Raw genomic sequence first — 20,658 nt, 5'->3', positions numbered from 1 at the left:
CCCATGTTAGAACCTTTGGATGCCTTTGCTATGTATCCACATCAAAGGTAGGAAGATCTAAGATGGACAACAGGACCACTCCTTGTGTTTTCATGGGTTAGATACTTCTCAGAAAGGGTACAAAGTATTAGAAATTGATACTAACAGGTTCTTTGTTTCAAGGGATGTGCAGTTTCATGAACAACATTTTCCATTTCACTTATTTCACAAAAAACAAACATCTACTTCCTATACAAATGCCATCTTTCTACCAGCCTTTGTTTCACCTCAATCTTTTGATACACCTGATTTTTCTTCTCCAGAAACCACTTTTCCCCCTCATACATCACCATCTCCATCTTCTCAATCCCATCCATCTTTCTCTACTGAGTCTATATCTCCATCTTCACATTGTACTCCTACAAACAGCTCCACATCACCTTCATCTACCTCTACTCCTATTTCTTCTCCCACTCCTATTTCACAATCTATCCCAACTGATACACAAGAACCAACTGCACCTAGACAATCATCCAGAGTCCATAAAGTACCCACATATCTTTCAGATTATGTGTGTCACTCTGTCACATCTCACAAAACTATCCCTCAGCATTGGTGTAATTTGGTTTCTTATGTTGCTTTTCCAGCTGAATTTCAAGCTTTTCTGTCACAATCATGTGACATTACAGAACCTCTAAATTATACAGAAGCTTCCAAGCATAAGTTATGGATTGAAGCAATGCAAAAGGAATTACAGGCACTAGACCAGAATTTAACTTGGGAATTAGTAGAGCTTCCAAAAGGGAAGAAAGCTATTGGTTGTAAGTGGGTTTTCAAGGTCAAACTCAAGTCCAGTGGAGCTCTGGAAAGGTGTAAGGCTAGATTAGTAGCTAAGGGCTTCAACCAGAAGTATGGTATTGACTATGAGGAGACTTTCAGTCCTGTGGTCAAAATAAGCACCATCAGATGTCTAATTGCAGTGGCAGCTAGCAAACATTGGCCTTTGTTTCAACTGGATGTAAACAATGCTTTCCTCCATGGGGACCTAAAGGAGGAAGTATATATGACAGTTCCTGAAGGTGTTCCTAACCCCACCAATAAAGTCTGCAGGTTGCTCAAATCTATCTATGGGTTAAAACAAGCATCTAGGCAGTGGCATGAGAAGCTCATGTCTACACTAGAACATCAAGGATGCATTCAGTCCAAACATGATTACAGTCTATTCATTCATAGACAAGATGATGATATCAACATTGCAGCAGTATATGTTGATGACGTGATCCTAACTGGCACTGATATTCAAAAACTTGATGCTTTAAAGGCCTATCTACACAGAGAGTTAAGCATCAAGGATTTGGGTCACTTACATTATTTTCTTGGCATTGAGGTTGGATACACTGCAAATGGGTGATTCTCAGCCAGAAGAAGTTTACTAAGGAGCTTCTACATGAGTGTGATTTTGATCTTTCAAAGACGGTTATCACTCCTTTACCTCTCAATATCAAACTGACTAAAACTGATGGAGATTTCTACTCTAACACAGAAAAGTAAAGTATAGGTCTCTGGTGGGAAAACTGAACTTTATGACCCATACCACACCTGACTTATCTTATGCAGTTCAGTCACTCAGTCAGTTCATACAAGCTCCAAGACAGCCACATGTTACAGCCTTGCATCACACTTTGAGATATCTTGCCCATACAGAAGGCCAAGGCATATTGTTAAAAGCTACAGATACTATCTCTTTACAAGCTTTTTCAGATTCTGATTGGGCATCATGTCCTGATTCTAGAAGATCAATCACAGGGTATGTTCTATTGTTGGGTGGTTCTCCTATTTCCTGGAAGTAAAAGAAACAAAGTACAGTCTCTAAATCCTCTACAGAGGTTGAGTATAGAACCATGGCAGCAACTGCCTCAGAGGTTACTTGGATGGTTAATCTTCTTGCTGACATGGGAATCACTAACCTCAAGCCTATCACCTTACACTGTGATAATCAATCAGCTTTGCACATTGCAAGAAATCTTGTGTTTCGTGAAAGAACTAAACACATAGAGATTGATTGCCACTTTACTAGAGATAAAGTCCTTGAGGGGTTGTTGCATCTATCTTATTTACCTACACAAGAACAGTTGGCAGATGTGTTCACCAAGCCTCTACCCTCTAATCAGTTCCAACATCTATTGTCCAAGATGGGTGTGAATGATTCTCCTCCCCTCCCATCTTGAGGGGGGCTGTTAGACTACTCATTAGCTTGTAGTATCATACTAGTTAGCTTGTAGTTTCAGCATCATTACTACAACAAATAGTTGCTGTGTCAGCATGCCTATGTGGCTAGTTATAACTAACTCCCTTAATGCAAGGAGCTTGCTCTAACAACCTTATGAAGGCTCTAGATTATTTGCTACTATATATATTGTAAACTGCTGTAATCATCATTAATACAATAAATTCTTTCCCCTAAATTTTGGATTCTATCAACATGTCAAACAGCCTCTAAGTAGTCATGTAAAAGTACCTCACTTGTTTGCTTTTATTTTATCCTCCTTTATTTTGGCTAAAATGGAGGTGCACCTTAGGAGTTCCAATGTTCCATACATGAAGATGATACTCTGTTCAAACTCAAGGGACAACATCAAGAAGCATTGGAATCAAATCTTCTCCGCAAACTCAAGATCATAAGATAATGCTGACAAGGAAGCTAAGGATCCAATTGACAACCAACCTTACCGGGAGAAGTACAAAAAAAAAGGTATAAAATGATAAAGAGATAAGTTGTGTTTAACCTGTATAGAAATCATTAAATCAATGTACAAGAACCAAGGCTTTTAGATGTTTAAGGTAACTTAAGAGAAGGCCTCTGCGAATAAATGAGAAGATCATTTGAGAGGATAGTGAGGCAGAAAAATAGAAAGAGCTGATCAGGTAAAAGCTTGTTGTATCAGAGCTCACCACAGATACTGTCTGTAATAAAACATTGATGATTTAGATGATCTAGCCAATCCCAAGTACAGAGGCTCTTGATGTGTTTGCTTTAGTACACCCTTCAAAAGCAAGCGAGACATATGCGGGATGGGTATTTCTTTTGATTCCTGACACTGGTATTTGATAGTGCCAAGTTCATTTTACATAATAAATCTAGAAGACCAATTCTAGGCTAGTACCAAGAAGGAAGCAATATAATAGAATGCAAAAGGAGACTACAAGCAAGTTAAAAGCAAAGAAAATAGAAAGCAAATACCTCTGCACCAAGCAAGTACGCCTGAACAGCAGAATGTCCAAATGGATCAATCTGCCAGCCGACTCGCGGCATCTGACCAAATTCATTCTTGATAAACTGATGCCCCAAAGTTGTTTGATCAATGAGGTCAATGTAATGAGTAGTTGCTTCATCATGCATGCACATCCCCCCATTTCTATATCATCCCAGAAACTACTGTGAGAATTAACTCAAAACTAGAAAAAGCATCAAAGAAAATGCAATAAATTAAAACTATAGGACTTCATAATAGAAATATTCAGTTGAAGTGTATTACATAAATTCTAGTTGACCCGAATTGACCAACTCTTTGACCTTCTCCTTGAGTTTTGGACTCTGCTGTCTCCACCATCGCTGAAAGAATGCCTAAACAATGCCCACCAACAACAAACGAAACCTCGTAAATTAATATGGTATTTGATCAATCTTTTAAGGAAAAGAAAAGCATAAGAGCTCTTAGGTTCTTATTACCATTTCAACATAGATGAACTTCCGGTTCTCATCTTCCAGCAAAGCCGAAATCACTGAATCCAGCACGTTTTGCACACAGGCTCCCTAATCAAATCAAACCCACAAAATCATTATACAAACCTACACAATCAGCCCAAAAAAATTACCAACTATGCAACATTTGACATTTCCTTAAGTTCCTCTTACATAACTACTTATTCTAGTATATTTCCAGCAATTTTCAAGTTTTTTTTTTTTTTTTTGACGGAATTTTCAAGTTACAAAAATATCAACATTATCAATGGAAATGGCACACTCCCTAATAATCAATGTTCTACTATAGTTTCAAGTATCTTGTAGCCCATAATTATTTGCTTTAAAGGCAGTGATGTACAACCCAGGTTTTGGATTCGGCACCCAACACTTTAACCAACTAATCTACTCGCATACAAAAACAACACCTAAAATTATGTGAAACAAAATACAGTAAAAAGAAAGAGAGAGAACCCGGATGGAATTGTTGGCACCACTATAGTACTGATCAACAGTCTTCAACCACCCAACATCATCATGTGTATGAGGAACCAAATGGACATTAAGTTTACCCAGAACGATTTTTGCCGAATTATTATATGCTATATAATCCGATTTTGCTCCAAAAAATAGCAGGAAAATACCCATTAAAATGCTGATCAAGGTTGTGGAATTCGCCATTGCTGAAACTCAAAAGAGTTCAAAATATTTTGAAATTTTCTTAATTGTGTCAAGAATTTAAAACGGGAGAAAGGGAATTAAGCAGGGAAATTTTAGTGGGGTTAACATGATTTTGTTTAAAATAATGATTTGTGTTTTAACTCTCTCTTTTGTGTCAGGTTTCTGATCACTTCGTCAGCAAGCTATGTGACGTTTCGTGCTCAATTGAGTGGAAAATGACAGTGGATGAACTGACAATGGTAATTAGAGGTGTCAAATCGGGTCACCGGATGGGTTGTGGTTTGACCCATGACAGTTCGGGTCTATTCGGTTCGGGTCAAGTTCGGGTTAAAAGTTTTCGGGATCAGATCGGGTTTGGGTCAGGTCTATTCAGTTCGGGTAAATTTCAGGTCAATTGTTGTCGGGTCCGGGTAAATTTCTGGACGGGTCAAGTTCGGTTCGGGTAAAAAACGAACCCGGTGATCCCGTGTCGGGTTGTAAACAGGTTTTGTCGGGTCAAACTAGGGCCGGGTAACTTTGGGTCGGGTAAACTTTGACTCAGGTCATTTCAGTTCGGGTCAATTCAGCACCAGTTCGATTTCGGTTCGGGTCATCTCAGTTAGGTCTCGGGTTAGATCGATTTCATTCTAGATCTTTTCAAGTCATTATCGATTAATGTTTTCATTCTATTTCTAATTAATCCAGTTATTAATCTACGTATTTACGAGTATTTTTAATTTACTAAACTACAACATCGTTATATCAATTAGAGTTTGTTTTAAGTTATAAGATGATTAATGATTATATAACGAGAACCATATGTAAACAGTAGATACACAATATATATAAATCTACAGTAGAATATAACTCTTTGAGTTGACACAAAATTCAACTTACTAAATAATAACAGTTCGGGTGGAGTTTAGGTCGGGTCAAATCGGTGTCGGTTATACAACAGTTCGGGTCAAATCAAATCGGGTCAAATCAGATATTTACCGGGTCAAATCGGTATCCGGTGAAGTTCGGTCGGGTCAAATCGGTGTCGGGTGGAGTTTGGGTGGAATCTAACCAGTGACAGGTGGAGATCGGGTCGGATCAAACTGGTTACGGGTGGAGTTCAGATCGGGTGAAACGGGTGTCGGGTAAAGTCAAATCGGTTACAGAACGGGTTTCGGTCTTGAAATTTCCGGGTCAAACCAGTTCGGTTAGAGTTCGAAACAGATGGTTTTTCGAAGTCGGGTCAACTTCTGACACCTCTAATGGTAATTACTCTGACTAGCATTTTGACCGGTGTACGGGGAGAAATTTCGAGTTAATCTCGTTGATGGTTCCCAATTAAATTGCGTTTCTGACCAGTCCCATCAATGGAAAAAAAAAACTCCTCACCACTATCTCTAATACTTTCTTACTCCTCCACATCACTTTCCTCACATATAAATATAAATTATGTTACAACAAACTTATCCCACCAATGAGCAAAAAAAAAAAACTCTTCACCACTTTTCCTTTTACTATTCATTAAACCTAACCACACTTTCTATTTCCCACATACTCCATCCATTTTGTATTTATTCAATTATATTAATAACTTAAATGAATTTTAACAATTAGTTAAGATAAATTATTTAATTTACGCTAATTATTTTATTTACGTTAATTATGTTAATTATTTAATATATGTTAATTATTTTATTTACGTTATTTTTATATCTATTTTTAATATTAAAAATTTTATTGAAAATATTTCATAAATTTAAATAAAATAAAGGGACATAATTGAATAAAATACATAATAGATGGACTAAAGCAAGACATGTTTCGGATAACTAAAACATTACAACAACTAAAAACACTATGTCATAAACTAAAACGTCATAAAGCCAAAATATGATTAAAAAAAATTACGATAAATCAAACACAACCACTAAAAGTAACAACTCTTCTTCGAGGCATGAGTTTAATGATTATTGCCTCCATATTTTTGCCAGTTATGCTCAATTAAATCCTCTTTCAAAGAGTGATGAATTTGACTGCTACGCAAAGCTGTTATTCTCCCCAATAATGCGTTAATGGAGAAGGGTTGTCCAGTCTGGAACTCAAAGGGTTCACCATTATTCACTGTTGCGGTTAAGCTCGAAAGGTCTTCTTCATAGTACCTTCGTAACACATCAGCTCGGACATACATATCTCGTTCATCCTCAACTATCATGTTGTGTAAGATGATACAAGCCTTCATTATATCGCCTAATATATCTTCATCGTAAGCCAGAGAAGGTACGTTGTCGTACAATGGCGAATCTTGCTTGCAAAACTCCGAACGCACGTTCAACATCCTTACGAACATGCGCTTGTCTGTTAGCAAACAACCTTTCCGTTTCAAGTTGGGGACGAGAAAATCCTTGAATGAACATAGCCCAATTTGGATAAATACCATCTGTGAGGTAGTACCCCATGTTGTATTCATGTCCGTTCACCTGAAAAGTTATAGGAGGTGCCTTACCTGTCAAAACATCATCAAAAACAGGAGAACGGTGCAGAACATTAAGGTCATTAGATGAACCAGGTTTACCAAAAAAAATGAATGCCAAATCCATAGATCTTGATCTGCAACAGCTTCAAGAATTAGGGACGCTTTCTCGCTGCGTCCTTGGTATTGACATCTCCATGCAGTAGGACAGTTCTTCCATTCCCAGTGCATACAATCAATACTACCGATCATGCCTGGAAATCCGCGCATTTCATTTTGATAAAGGATCCTCCTTAAGTCTTCATCAGTAGGACTTCTTAGGTAATCCTCTTCAAAATGCTTGATTACCCCTTGAGTGAAATGTAATAATGATTTTTTTGAAGTTGTTTCACCCGTTCGCAGATATTCATCAATTGCATCCGGAGCCAAACCATACGCTAACATCCTGATAGCTGCAGTGCATTTTTGCAATCCTGATAACCCTAATTTTTCGACAACATTTCTTCTCTGTTGCAAGAAAACATCATTTTCAACCACTTTGTTCATGATGCGGCAAAACAAAGGTCTTCTCATTCGAAACCTTCGACGAAACTGCTTGTCTGAATATACTGGATTTTCCGCAAAGTAATCATTAAACAAGCGGTTATGCCCTTCTTCACGATTTCTATCTGCTGGACTCGGAATGGTATCATTCTCATTTCGAAGTCTAGGACCTCGTGGAAAGAATGTGTTTGGTAAGTGATGAGTGACAAATTCGTCAACCATTCGATCAACTTCTCCGTATGGATTTTCATCAGCAGATTCTAAGCTTGAACTATATTCAAATAACATTTTTTTGAGATATAGTAGAGTGTGATAATGAGAAGTGAGTGTGAGAACTGAGTTTGATAATGTGTGTGTATTTAAAAAGTAATGTGGATAAGAATATATGGATTACGTGATAAGATTTTACTGGATTTTATTTGATTTTCTTATATTTTCTAAGATTTTTCAAGATTCTCGATTGGTTGATAGGATTGTATGGAATACGTGATAAGATTTTTTTGGATTTTCTTATATTTTCGATAAGATTTTTTTGGATTTTCTTAGATTTTCGATAAGATGTTATCGGATGTTCTTAGATTTTGTTGATAAGATTTTCTTGATAAGATGTTATTGGATGTTCTTAGATTTTCTTAGATTTTCTATTGGTTGATAAGATTTTGTGGATTTCTTGATAAGATTATATTGTACTTTCTTATAATATAATAACAACAATGTGTAAAATACTACTTGGCAATAAAAAATAATATAATATATTACATAACGCAAAACAATGTTTGCTTCAAAATCTTACCTTTGAATACTTCAATGTTGTGTATAAATTTGTGACCCTAGGCACCTATTTATAGAGTTTTGGAAAAGGACTTATAATCCTATTAGAATACTAATTTAGTTTAATTAGAATTCTGCTAGGACTCTATTAAATAAACTTTATCTATTAGGATTAGGATTTAATCATATGACGAATCCCGATAGCTTTAGGATTCGTGTAAAACGCACACGAGCAGCGCACAAGCACCGCACGCCCGCGCCCAAGCCTTGCGGCCCACGCCGGGCGCACAACGCTGAGGCCCACTGCTCGCAGCCTGCCTGATCCGTGCGCGCGCCCAAGCCTTGGCTGGGCCTGGCCTTGCGCTGGGCCTGGTCGAGGCTTGGCATGTGGTTTGTTGCGCTTGGCTTGTTGGGCGATGGCCTGACTTCGTGCTGGGCCTTCGTCTAGCAAGCTTCGTCTGATGCTAACTCGTACGATACACTTCTGATTAAGTTCCCGATTTCGGAATTCATTTCCGATACGAACAATATTTAATATTTTCGATTCCGGAATTAATTTCCGTTTCGAACAAATATTTAATATTTCCGTTTCCGGATTTATTTTCCGATTTCGATAATATTTCCGATTCTGACAATATTTCCGTTTCCGGCAATATTTCCGATTCCGGCAATATTTCCATTTCCGATAATATTTTCCGATACGTACCATGTTTCCGTTTCCGGCAACATCTACGACTTGGATAATATTTATATTTCCGATACGATCCATATTTCCGTTTCCGGCAATATCATCGTTTCCGGAGTATTCATTTCTTGCTTTTGACGATCTCAGCTCCCACTGAAACCAAGATCCTCCGATTCCGAATATCCATAGATGGAGTATTTAATGCCATTAAATACTTGATCCGTTTACGTACTATTTGTGTGACCCTACGGGTTCAGTCAAGAGTAAGTTATGGATTAATATCATTAATTTCCACTTGAACTGAAGCGGCCTCTAGTTAGGCATTCAGCTCACTTGATCTCACTGAATTATTAACTTGTTAATTAATATTGAACCGCATTTATTAGACTTAACATTAAATGCATACTTGGACCAAGGGCATTATTTCCTTCAGTGTCCCACTTGTCCTTAGGGACAAGTGTGCATTTCCTAATTCCCTTGTCGCTCGATGCTTGCTCTTGAACATAAGGTAAGAGTTGTCATCCTTATTATGTCCAGAGGTGTTTCTCGGTTTCAGAGTTCAACTAATCAAATAAACAGATAATCATAGCCTATGATTCATCTGAGCACGGCCATGCATTTTACAGTTTCTAGCTCTCCGAGTGGCCTTGTACAACTTTTAGCATCTCATCCCGATTTATGGGAGGACAATCCCAATCTTGCGATCTTGAGATTAGACTTCGTTTGATAGGTGATTACCAGAGCGTTGCCTTTATAGCCTCCTTTTACGGTGCGACGGTTGGTCAACGTCAAAGTAAGCAGTTCTCAAACAAGTAATCTCAAATCACTCAGGTATTGAGGATTAGTGTCTAATAATTTTAATGAAATTTACTTATGACAGATTTTCATCTCTTACAGTAAAGTTTCATAGGTCTGTCCGATACTAGTCTTCCCAAAGTAAGTATCTATGCAAATGATTATGACATTGCCATGTCCACATAGTTCAAGAAACAGAACTACTAGTCATCTTGCATTCTAGTCGTCTGACGTTTTCTATGCGTCCATCTTTATAGAAAACTCCGACCAGGGACCATTTTCAACTTTTGAAATTCAAGTTCACTTGATAGACATTTCTTAGTCACAGGACTGGTCCTGACAGTCTATCTTGAATATATCGTCAAATTGAAGGGACTCATCATTTAATAAACCACAAATTAAATGGAAAAATGAATTCTATTCATTTATTGTGAATGATTAACCAATAATGTTTTACAAAGAATTAAACTCTAAAACTTTAAAACATTAAACAAGGACATCAAAGCCATTCTCCAATATGCTTGATTCCCATAGCTGCAGTGTGCGAGTTGTGCTTCGCCTGCGGCAGAGGTTTAGTCAATGGATCTGAGATGTTGTCATTAGTTCCAATCTTGCTTATCTCGACTTCTTTTCTTTCAACGAACTCTCGTAGAAGGTGAAATCTACGAAGTACATGCTTGACTCTTTGGTGGTGTCTAGGCTCCTTTGCCTGTGCAATAGCTCCGTTATTATCACAATATAGGGCTATTGGTCCTTTAATGGAGGGGACTACATGTGAGGGGGTCGAAAAAGCACGAGGCTAATGCGTGACCTCGTCCCTCGTGGGTGTGACGATTCTTTTTATTCAATCAAGTGTAATTGGATTTCCTGTGAGTTTACACCCAATTGACTAGTAATATAGGAGTCGCCATTCAGTTTTTAACGACAATGAGAAAAATTGACAAAACCCGGTTATCGTGACATAAAGGGAGTGCAATTATGTTTGACCACGACGGCCGTAGGTTCCCTTGTGATCCCTGGTGTGGGGATCTCTCAATATACACCCGCAAGGTAGAGATTGAGGGTTCGGGGGACTGTAACTACCGAGAGGAGTACTTCGCTCGTCGATAACTCCAGAGGCAGGATATCCTTACTAGCTCAGCATAAATAATTGAAAGGACATGCGTTAACTATTAAACTAATCTGAATTGATTTTAGCAATATGCAACATATAATACTAATTCGATCGTGATTATCTGATTTAAATAGCATTAAGGGACCTAGCATGATAATCCGATTTCCCAAAAATATTATATTTGTTAGGCGTGATAGAACAATCAAATTAGGTTAGTTTAACAGTTCATAAAAAGGGCGAGGAAAGCAGTTAAATCATCGAAAAGGGACACATTACGACGCACCCTTGAGAGGTGCGTCACGGTTCTCAGAAAACTAACCACTTTGACTTTGCTATTTCTCCTTTTTATTTAACGAATCTTAATTATGGGACAGGATACGTTCTGTTCGATTTATGGATCGATTGCGACAGAATGCGTGAACAGTTTCGCAGCGAGAGGCTTAGGCTAAGGGTTGGAGTCAATACTCAGAATATAATTGTGTGTTGTTGTGTGTCCTTTCACGTCGAATTTAGGGGCCTATTTATAGGGAAGATTTCGTGGAAAGATAGAATTGCAGAGTTCTAATCCACAAAGAATTAGGAAAAAACACGTACCCAGGTATTTTCAGCGCCCAGGGCTGGGCGTCAAAGATTTCGGCGCCCAGCTCTGGGCGTTGAAAATATGATTTAGGCAATTTCAGCGCCCAGGGCTGGGCGTTGAAATTGCTGTTTGGGCCGTTTCTTTGTCAGATTCGGATTCCTGAAATTCGTAGAGTTTGAGATTAATTCGAGTCTTTTAGCGCGTATCAATTTTATGACGGAATGCGTCTGGGCCCGTTACGAACTCTAGGCTCGTTAGGATTTTAATTAATACGTAACTCTTATTTCCGAATCCTATTAGGAATAGGATTCTCGCAGTTTTCTATCTCATTTAGGATTTATGTTGGAGTGCAACACCTAATTCTGACAGGTTTCTATCTTTTATAACTTGCCACTTTTAGAAGCTACCCTTTACGGCAATTACTATTTTTAGCGGGTTTCCATAAATAGCAGGTTTCGGGTGAAATGAAATGGGGAATCGAGATTCGTTTATTTTATAGGAGACGCGTTGTCAAGTGGAGTTTTTATGCTTTCATCATCGAACCTTTCCCTTGCGGGAACGGGGACAAAAGTAGGTGTCTACAGTTAGCCCCCACTTTGACTGAGTCTTGGAGTAAGACGATGGTCAAAGTATTAGACGGAGTGCGTCACACAAGCCATGGTGTATGTGACCTGTTTTGCGAGGGTCTCATGAGCCCCCGAGTGATAACATTTGACTTAAGGGTCATCACTTGAAGTGTCGACATATCCCTCACGTGTCATTGGGATTTGTCAACTGATAGTATAGAAACTTCCTCACTTTGTCATTGGAAGGATCTAAAGGTGCGTAGAAACTCCCTCACTTTGTCATTGGGAGTAGCTACAGATGTTTTCGAAATTAAAGCTGTAAAGTGTAATTGGGCCTAGCCACGCCCTATCACGAGGTAAAACATTTTTAAAGATTCTCATTTTCAAGGCTAGCTAAACGAGAAAACCCCCTTGTTTTTATAGGACGTAAAACGAAGGAAAATCCAGCACATCGTTCTTTTTTGGAAAAACGGAAAACCAATCCTTTAATTTTTGGAAAAAGGGAAAACCGAAAAAGGTTATCGCTGCAGCAACTAAGGATCTGCGCGGTTAGTGACGCAGACCCCGCCCGCTGAAGGTGGGCGAGCCTGTCCGCTGAGGGTGGACGCCCCGTCCGATAGAAGTGGACGAATCTGTTTTGATGTTTTGAAAATAAGGACCTACGCGGTTTGTGACGTAGACCCCGCCGGCTGAAGATGGCGAACCTGTCCGCTAAGGGTGGACACCCCGTCCGATAGAAGTGGACGAATCTATTTTGAAATTTGTTTTGCTTTTTTGAAAATAAGGACCTACGCGGTTTGTGACGTAGACCCCGCCGGCTGAAGATGGCGAGCCTGTTTTAATTTTGAAGACTTTATTTTTTTCGAAAACTGAGGACCTGGGCGGCTAGTGACGCAGACCCCGCCTGCTGAGGGTGGGCGAGCCCTGTCCGCTGAGGGTGGACGTCCCTGAATTCGTTTTCTTTTCGATTTGGGAACTCGCGCGGTTTGTGACGCGATCTTGCCGACTGAAGATGGGCAAGTTCCTATTTCTTTGGTTCTTTGTGATTTCTTTTGAGAATTTCTTTTTATTCATTCTTGCAAGAGAGAATTCTTTCGAGGGATGCTCGGATTTAGTTGCAACCTGAATGTGGGTTGACAACATGCTTAGACGGACCATTGTCTTGTGGTCATCATCCTTTATGGTTCTGAGTTAGTCCTTACGGCTCAATTTTGCCACTACTTGGGTCCTTGATTAGGGGACTATGTATAGGTACCAACGGCGACCTTTGTCTTGGGGTCGTAAACCGGTTTATTTTTTATTTTTTGAGACATCCAAACACGGGACTTCGTATAGCGTAGTCTGGGAATATTGTTTTTAACTTTGTATACTCTATATTTTCTTTCGAGCCCCCAAGAATTCGTGCTTGACGGTCATTTCTTGTTGAAGAGGTTCCTTGGGGATACGCATTTCGTAATGTCCTTGATCGTGTTTGGGATTACGCTCGTAAGTGCGGGCGATCTTTGTAGTGGCGTGCTACTTTTAACAAAGCCGTGAGGTGCGACTTTCGGTAATTTTAAAGTCGAATGAATATGGCAGGGCCCTATAGAAGTCAGAGCTGTTTTTTTTGGGTCTGTGATCATTTTCGGCGCCCAAGCCTGGGCGTTAAAGATTTCGGCGCCCAGCGCTGGGCGCTGAAAATAATTTCTGGCGAGGTTTCTTGATGACATAGTTGGCCTCTTGTTCATTCGCTTATTTCACTTGGAAGTTCTATGTATTCTCTCTTCTTTTGTTTTTTCTTTGTTTTTAGAACGTGATGATTTTCTTGAGAAGCCGTAGCCGATTGGTGGACTACGGTGCTTGTTGCTTTGGGGCGATTATTTTAAGGAACTGTTGCTCTTAAGGCGTACAGTTATTGCGATAGTTGGGCGAGTCTATATGGCCCGAGGAACATACCTTGAGGTGTAAGACTTTGATCGCTCTTATATTTTTTTGAACGTGTTCGTGAATGATGATATGTATGTGCGAACGTGTGTTCATAGAATGGCAATTGTGTGCGGTCCATTAATCAGATTGCTTGAATTGTTTCATTTTTTTTTTGAGCAACGACTGATTTTGAATAGTTTGCTTAGAAGCTTGATAGGGTTCAGGCCCATTCATGAAGTGGGCTCAAACATCGTGCCCTTTCAATTGTTCAAACATTTGCTTCGAGATTTTTTTATTTTGCTATGGTTGTTTCGTAGCTTGGAGCTCCCAAGTATGCATGTTGGGATGCTTCCTTTTGGCGTACGATTTTTGTAGGTTCTTTCGAGAAAGATGCCTTGGGGGTCCGCTCGTGTAGGTGCGAGCTATCCCTTCCGTGGTAGGTAATATTTTGCTACCTTTAATCCTTAATGTAGAAGTCGTGTGGCTTGCATTTTGAATTTGGGCGATAAGTAGTCTTTGCCTCTTTTACACGTGCTCTTGGTCGTGCCTACATTAGTGCAACATGCCTTACTTTTCTTTTAGACTTGTACCGTGGGACGGTTGAACTGATGGTGCGACGTAGGCTTGTGTGGCCTAACGGCGTGTCTTAGAACATTCTTCCAGGTGTTGGGATATCATTTGCATTGGAGTATTTCATCATGCCTTGTTCAGGTGCTCGAATAAGGGTAGCACCTTTTGCGTGGGTTTGCACGGCTTATTACTTCGTTCGATGCGAGGATTCATAGGTGTTTCTTTCTTGTTTTTATATCAGGGCAAGATTTAGCAAGCAGAGATATTCAGCGCCCAGGCTGGGGCGCTAAAGATTTCGGCGCCCAGCTGTAGGCGCTGAAAATAATTTCTGGGCGGATATTTTTTTGGTGCTGTAAATGCTTCTTTTTCTTTTTAGACTAACTTTAGAGGCGCTTTGCAAAGTTCCTTTTTTTTATTATTTATTACTTTTTTGTACTTTTCATTTGTCTTCTTTTTTTATTCGTGACTCAAGACGGTTTGATAGGATAATTTGTATAGGTATTGGTCAAGCATGAGGATTATATTCGTTAGGACTCACAATTTGCAGTCTCGTGCTAGTGTCACGAGTTTACATCAATCAAGGCCAATGAGTAGCATGAGGACGACTCAAGGGCATATCAACAGGACGTATCCAAACAAGTTATATGGTCATTATACTAATGGTGATGTAAGAGCAGGTTTTGGAAATAATGGGTATTACGCACGTGCCAATGGCCGTGCGTGGTTTGCGGTCGATAACAAGTTCAAGAGTCGAGGTAATGGTTTCTTTGGTTATGGCAATGAGAACATGGATGGGTTAAATGAGCTAAACGGGGACCCCAGAGCGAAGGCGTCTAAGGGCATAAGGATTGGAAAGGGTAGACATCGTAGAATTTTATGATTTGGATTGGTTGACTCAATTCTTTTCCTTCGTTTACTTGGGTAAATTTCGCACTTTGGGAGGTACGGGCTAAGTATTTCATGGCTCGCTCTTTTCGCTCTCCCTTTTCTCTTTCTATTTTTTCTTCTTTGCTTGGGATTTCTCCCCAACATAAGTCCTTCAATTTTTTTTTATTTGGGCTAAAAGGTAGATGGTTGTGGTCTTTGAGTCACGAGACGAGACTGAGTGAGCCTCGTTTGGTAGGCCTATAGTGGACCTTTAATTTTAGTGGGCCTAGGGTGGACCTTTAGCTTTTGTAGGCCTAGGGTGGACCTTTTAAATTGTCTTACTTTGCAAGCGTATTTAGTCGTTTCTTAAAAGGTGCAAATAGCGTAGATTCAAAATGTTGTTTTTGCCTTATTGAAATTTAACGAAAGAATTACATCGGAAATATTTTTGTTTCTTTTCAGACTCCAGTTTCTGGGATTTAATTGGAAGTCGTGATTTAGACTCGAACTTTCATTAATTTTCTGATTACAACCCGTGTATGAATACAAGGAGGTGGCCTAGACTCAAAATAATGACGCGGCGTAAGCCTATAACACTTGACCAAGCGACTCTCGGATTTAGGCTAATTGGACCATAATTTTCGTTGATTGACACTTTAGATTTTAACCCTTGGGTGTTCATTTGTCACGCGCCATTTTGCTTAATGTTGGCAAGGTAGTTAATTGGGGAGATCGAATTTTTATTTTTGCAAGACTAGAATCATTAGCGCGGCTTCTCTCTTAGTGTGTATTGCTTTACCCCAATGGTAGCCTTGTGGTATGCCGATTTGGGTATTTTCATGGTTGGTCATGTTGCATTCATGGAAAATCTTTTAGTCCGTACTTAGTAGTATTTAAAGGAGTGACTGACTCGAGAAGACTATGATAGTCGTGACCCAATGTGATTATAAGCCTTGAGGCCATTAATTTTTTGCTAATGGTATTGACACCTTAGGTTCACTTTGGGGGTTGTGCGACCATGGGGGAATGATTTCCAGAATGTGACTGTTTCCATTTTGCAAATACTATAATATATTATTTTTATTGGTGAGAGAGAGTATTGAGGCCGTGGATTCTTAGCAAGGGATGACAATTACATATGGGTGCTCATCGATTTAAATGTTAGGAAGGGAGACTCAATATGGTTTAACCTTTTAACTTGCAGAACGACACCAAGCATTAGGACCGATTCTATGGATAAGACAACTAAGACTTAGGATTTGGATTGTATTTTGGCATAGCCTAGTCTAGACTCGGATTTATTTGAACATTTATTTTTTTCTTGAAGACTTTATTCGAACATTATTTTTTGAATATTTTGCCCATGTGACATTCAAGGTCGTTTAATTAGCATGCTCGGTTTTGGTGCCGAGCATTGCCGTCGTAGGAGGCCTAACAACGACACAAAGAGTTATTTATTTTTTATTTTTTATTTTTTTAGTCGCCTTTAGAGTCGAGTGCCTTTTCATACGCCCCTGCAGCAATTTTTACGAAAAGTTTTTTTTTTACTACGTATATTTTTTTCATGCGCGGGCACCGAGGCTGCTGTGCCTGACCAAAAGGCCAGGCAGCAACTTCAGCGCCCAGCAGTGGGCGTGAGAAACTTTGGCGCCCAGCCAGGGGCGTTGAAAATGCGTCCCTGGCTGGTTCTCGTTTTCTGTTTGCGTATACTTTTGTTTTTGCTACTTTAGTTTTGCGTGCTTGCCTTATAACGTCCTTTACGCGTTGTGCAGCGTTTGTGGGATTCGTTACAGGCCATCCCGAGCGTCGCTTATTTTTGTGGCGATCGTTCGGGCTTGCGGAACACGTATGTTGGTATAACTCTTTGGCCAATTGGTTCATGAATGTTTGGGCAACTTTTAAGGTCGTTGGTTTTCTAGCATTATTTGTCTAGCATTATTCGTACGCACAATCATAACATAGTCACATAGTTCGCTACACATAACTACATTACAAACATGGATTTGAAAATTAAATATGTCACGTAGTTTATGATAGGCTTCTATGGGTAGTTATTTGCGCCTGGCTTGGTACCGCTTCTATCGTAGATCCAACACATGCCCCGGTCGAGGTAGTGTCTTCAACAGACGAATTTCGCTCAAGAGGCCAACCCGCAAGTGCAAGCCAAGGGGGCATGCAGGCGAGAGGGACCTAATGAGCGAGCGATTGGGTTCGGGATAGGTGTACTACATGCACAAGTACCGAGTGGGCAACATGCGCGGCGTATGCACCCCCCTATTGGCGAAAAAAGGTATCCTTAGTCCCAACTCCCGAGGGAGCCGAGATTCGTTATGATGTTCTCCCCGTTCACATTAATATGCTGATTTTCAGGTCGTCCCTGAAGGAAATAATGCCCTTGGTCCAAGTATGCATTCTATGTTAAGTCTATTAAGTGCGGTTCAGTATTAATTAACAAGTTAATAATTCAGTGAGATCAAGTGAGCTGAATGCCTAGCTAGAGGCCGCTTCAGTTCAAGTGGAATTAATGATATTAATCCACAACTTACTCTTGACTGAACCCGTAGGGTCACACAAATAGCACGTAAACGGATCAAGTATTTAATGGCATTAAATACTCCATCTATGGATATTCGGAATCGACGGATCTTGGTTTCAGTGGGAGCTGAGATCGTCACATGCAAGAAATGAATGCTCCGGAAACGATGATATTGCCGGAAACGGAAATATGGATCGTATCGGAAATATAAATATTATCCAAGTCGTAGATGTTGCCGGAAACGGAAACATGGTACGTATCGGAAAATATTATCGGAAATGGAAATATTACCGGAATCGGAAATATTGCCGGAAACGGAAATATTGTTAGAATCGGAAATATTATCGGAATCGGAAAATAATTCCGGAAACGGAAATATTAAATATTTGTTCGAAACGGAAATTAATTCCGGAATCGGAAATATTAAATATTGTTCGTATCGGAAATGAATTCCGGAATCGGGAAATTAATCGAAAGCGTATCGTACGAATTAGCATCGGACGAGGCCTGCCAGACGAAGGCCCAACACGAAGCCGAGCCATCGCCCAGCAAGCCAGCGCGCCACAACGCACCAGCCAAGGCTGCGCCAGGCCCACCGCAAGGCAGGCCCAGCGCGCGCCAAGGCTGCGGCAGCGTGTGGGCCTCGTGGCAATGGGCTGCGAGCTCGCGGGCTGCGCGCGCGCGCATGGCGCCCCTCGTGGGCTGCTGTGCGTGCGTGTGTGTGTTTGTGTGCTATACGAATCCTAAAGCTATAAGGTTTCGACATATGATTAAATTCCTAAACCTAAAAGGATGAATTAATTAAATAAGAATTCTATTAGGATTCTAGTTTAATTAATTCGTATCCTAATAGGATTACAATTCCCTTTCCATACCTCTATAAATAAAGGCCTAGGGTCATTATTTTGGATAGAGTATTCAAGTATTCAAAGTGATTTTTGAGAGCAAAAATTCAGTCATACAATTGCCTATATTAGCCGAAAATTCTAAGTACCTTAAGGGCGATCCTAGTTGGTCAAGCTTAAGGCGGATCCGGACGTGCTGTGGACTATCTACGGAGGGACGACACTTGGAGTCCAAAAGACTTGTTCTTGTTCGGTTCGGGCGCAGCTAGGGAAGGCACGCAACAAAGTGTATGCATCTAAACTATGCTAAATGATTATGTGTAAATAATATGCTTTTTTGGCTTTATGGTTTTTTCCGCATGATTTATGAATTGTCATATGTATCATAACCTAACAGTGGTATCAGAGCCTCTTATTATTTTCATAATCTAAATTGCATGAACATGGTTAAATATTACAAATTTGAAAGAATTAAAAGGGGTGATTAATTTTCGTAATTGTTAATTAATTGCAAATTGTGTTTATTTAATTATACGTACGCAGTTTTTTGGCAGTTTCTTCGTTACTCATCCAAATCGAGTGATTTTTGTGTCAATTCCGCATGTAAAAGGCATTCTAAAATTTTGACAAAAATAGTAATTTTCGGCCGAACCCTGAATTCTAAAATTCGAAGCCTAACTATGACTTTTCGGAGGTTTTAGTTTTTCGAATGGAAAATTTCGTAAATTTAAGATGTTAAATTAAATATTTGCGATTCTTGTTGATAAATCTTGAATTTTTGATTGACCTACTGTATATGTTTAACAAGTTTGAATGCCTAGCCTTGTTAATTATGCAATCTAATTTGTAATTATAATTAATTTGTTGAAAATTGGAATAATTTAGAATTAATTTGATTTTCATAATTAGTTATAATTTAATTAGACACCTATGATTAAAAACCACCATAAAAATTGTAAATTTATGTTAAATTTTAAATTTTTATGACCTAGACTTGAATCCATGTTAATCGGAAATCAATTAAATAATAAATTTTCGATTTTTCGCCCTAAAATTATGAAATTAATATTATTTATTAATTTGTCATTAATTTTGAATATAAATTTTAAATTTTTATGCGATTCGCTCATATAACTTGCACGCACAAAGCAATAGACGCTACGTGTTACCCTTAAGGGGTGTTGTATAGTGCGGGCATGTGACGACGAGCAAGGGAGCTCGTCGCCCATGCGGTACGAATGCAGCGAGCAAGGGCATGGTGCACGAGCACAAGGCAGCAGCCCTGCCTTGTGTCGTGGGCTGTGAGCAATGGGCGTGTGGGCAGGGGCGAGAGCAAGGCACGAGCAGTCGCGTGTGGGCAGCAAGCGAGCTGCGCCACAGCGCGCACTGCCTCGCGCAAGCATGCGGAGCCTCGCGCGCAGCGAGCGCTAGTGTGCGTGCGACGAGCGCTGCGCCCAGCGATTGCGTGCAGCGTGCTTGTTGCGACGTGCGACGAGCGCTGCGCCCAGCGATGACGTGCAACGTGCTTGTTGCAACGTGCGACGAGCGCTGCACCCACCGATGGCGAGCAGCTTGCTTGTTGCGACGTGCGACGAGCGCTGCGCCTAGCGATGGGCTGCGGCATCATGCTTGTTGCGTCGAGCGCTGGCGCGCGCAGCGAGCACCAGCTCGCGTGATGCCTTGCGATGGTGAGCAGCAGCGATGCGACGCAGCGCATGGGCTGCGCGCACATGGCCAGCGATGGCTGTGTGCGTGTGGCCCATGGGCGTGCGTTGCATGGGATTGTTGCGTTGCGATTAGATCGTTTTGAAATTTTAATTTGAAATTTTCAGTTTACGTAATTTTAATTAATTTTAAAATTAATAATTTAAATTATTTTCTTGAATTTTAATTTTGAATATTGTAATTATAATAAATTTTATTTATTCTAATTATTTTACTAAAATTAAAATCATGAATTAATTTAAATACGACTGAAATTAAATTAAACTTTTTGGATTCAATTATAAATTTATATGAGCTTTAAATTTTAA

The 20,658-nt window shown here is 39.8% G+C and overlaps 2 protein-coding genes across 4 annotated transcripts in view; both read right to left on the bottom strand.

Moving 5' to 3' along the window:
* Window positions 1-4,642, bottom strand: part of LOC110791205 (alpha-mannosidase At3g26720) — a 46,741-nt gene extending 42,099 nt beyond the window's left edge. For all 3 annotated transcript variants that reach the window (XM_056833544.1, XM_056833545.1, XM_056833546.1), the window contains exons 1-4: window positions 4,196-4,642; window positions 3,710-3,793; window positions 3,516-3,604; window positions 3,221-3,395 (exon numbers count right to left, since the gene is read on the bottom strand). In XM_056833544.1, the coding sequence (XP_056689522.1) occupies window positions 3,221-3,395; window positions 3,516-3,604; window positions 3,710-3,793; window positions 4,196-4,402 (555 nt within the window). In that variant the 5' untranslated portion in view covers window positions 4,403-4,642. The remainder of the gene's footprint in view (window positions 1-3,220; window positions 3,396-3,515; window positions 3,605-3,709; window positions 3,794-4,195) is intronic.
* Window positions 4,643-6,154: 1,512 nt separating this feature from the next.
* Window positions 6,155-7,725, bottom strand: LOC110791189 (uncharacterized). Its single transcript, XM_021995939.2, has 2 exons — window positions 6,951-7,725; window positions 6,155-6,855 (listed from the first exon to the last, which is right to left on the bottom strand). Exons 1-2 carry the CDS (start codon window positions 7,677-7,679, stop codon window positions 6,637-6,639), a joined length of 948 nt encoding a protein of 315 aa, XP_021851631.2. The 5' UTR covers window positions 7,680-7,725; the 3' UTR covers window positions 6,155-6,636.
* Between the last annotated feature and the right edge of the window lie 12,933 nt (window positions 7,726-20,658).

Source organism: Spinacia oleracea, chromosome 6, assembly GCF_020520425.1.
Source record: "Spinacia oleracea cultivar Varoflay chromosome 6, BTI_SOV_V1, whole genome shotgun sequence".
Lineage (NCBI taxonomy): Eukaryota > Viridiplantae > Streptophyta > Magnoliopsida > Caryophyllales > Amaranthaceae > Spinacia > Spinacia oleracea.
The sequence above is the reverse complement of the archived record's forward strand: the minus strand, read 5'-3'. Positions and strand labels throughout refer to the sequence as shown.